This window comes from Penaeus monodon, chromosome 16 (genome assembly GCF_015228065.2).
Source record: "Penaeus monodon isolate SGIC_2016 chromosome 16, NSTDA_Pmon_1, whole genome shotgun sequence".
Taxonomy (NCBI): Eukaryota; Metazoa; Arthropoda; class Malacostraca; order Decapoda; family Penaeidae; genus Penaeus; species Penaeus monodon.
In genome coordinates, this window is record NC_051401.1 from 43,740,663 (window position 1) to 43,742,139 (window position 1,477).

Here is a 1,477-nt window from a genome sequence, read left to right on the forward strand (position 1 = left end):
GGATATACTGGACAAATAGACATTCATTTCTATCGCAGCCTGATATTTCAACCCATCAAGTGCCGCAAATGCTGAAAAAAGTGATTAGAAACCAAGCAATTGTGACCATAGACGGAAGCGAAGTAACGTTTGGTGTTTCGCGATATTATGGTATGTGCTTTTACCCTGGGGGTCCAGGGGGCATAGCCCCCTGGCTAGGCATATATATTACCACAGAGGGTCCAGGGGGCATAGCCTAGGGAATATATAGATCGTAGTGTATAAATCCCACAGGATTAAGGTTAGGTTGGTTTATTGGTTAGAACGCATTGTGCGATTACCACGGAAGATCTGGATTATGTGAAATCCCATAGATTTTCACCAAACGATGGGTTTGGTTCCCGTAGTTTTTCAAAAGTTGGCGCGTCAGTGCGTAGAGTTTGAAAGATGGCGGCGACATCTGTAGAGTTTCATTGTCCGATTTTAAGCATTTTTTTTGTGCTTCTTTTACATATTTCTGTTCTCTTTTCTTATTTCAGCCTGTTTTACCCCACAATTTCCCTGATCTACTTCATGCCCTCCCCTGCTATCGGGACTTATCAAATCACATCAAGATTGTCGGCTGGAGAATGCAAATGAAATGATCATCAGATTCGTTCTCATCTCACAAAAACAAATCTAATGATATAAATATTGTCAAGGGAAGAACCAGTTGTCATTTTCGGAAAATTAACCAAAAAAAGTTAGAGGGTACCTTAATTGTAACGTGTGGGCCTGGCAACATGCTTATTTGCTGTTATCGCAGACTGAAATAAACGCATTCCCATAAATAACAAATCAAGAATACCAATCTAAAGACTAAGGGACTTTATTCCGTGCTCATTACCTGTACCCACCTTACTCTCTCTCTTAACTCGACCAGCATGCCCAGGACTTCCTCTTCGTTACTGCATTCATATATGACATGGAACTGCCGAGAAACAAACACCAATGGATAATGGAGTACACTGCTCCAGCCTCCAACAGGAAGACGTCGCGTCGAAGCATTAAGATTTTTGTTTACATTTACAAATCCTAAGTCCGGGTTATGAAGGGGAGATACATAATATATCTAATCTCTGATTTATGATTTCTTCCCAAATTGTCTCATTAAGATATTGTATTATTTAAATTCTATTATATTTATTATAATAATGGATTATTTTATGGATATTTGTGAAAATAATTATCCACTAGAAAATCTGTATTTATGTTAACGCAATGGCGTGATCTTTTAAAAAAATCGTAAGGAATCAAAAAATCTCAGATTCCCATTACTATTTTTGCTTATCGATCATCGTGTATATAACTCTTTTTATTTCAGTTACCCTAATTATCATATTATTGTTATTGTTATCGTCATCATCATTATTATTATTTTTATTATTATTATTACTATTATTATCATTATTATTATTATTATTAATATTATTATTATTATTATTATTATTATTTATTA

At 35.3% G+C, this 1,477-nt stretch overlaps 1 protein-coding gene across 1 annotated transcript in view; it reads right to left on the reverse strand.

Annotated features, from left to right (window-relative positions):
* LOC119583058 (U2 small nuclear ribonucleoprotein auxiliary factor 35 kDa subunit-related protein 1-like) overlaps positions 1-1,054 on the reverse strand; it is a 15,318-nt gene extending 14,264 nt beyond the window's left edge. Inside the window, 1 exon segment of the mRNA XM_037931570.1 lies at positions 876-1,054. Within this exon segment, the coding sequence (XP_037787498.1) occupies positions 876-904 (29 nt within the window). The 5' untranslated portion in view covers positions 905-1,054.
* Between the last annotated feature and the right edge of the window lie 423 nt (positions 1,055-1,477).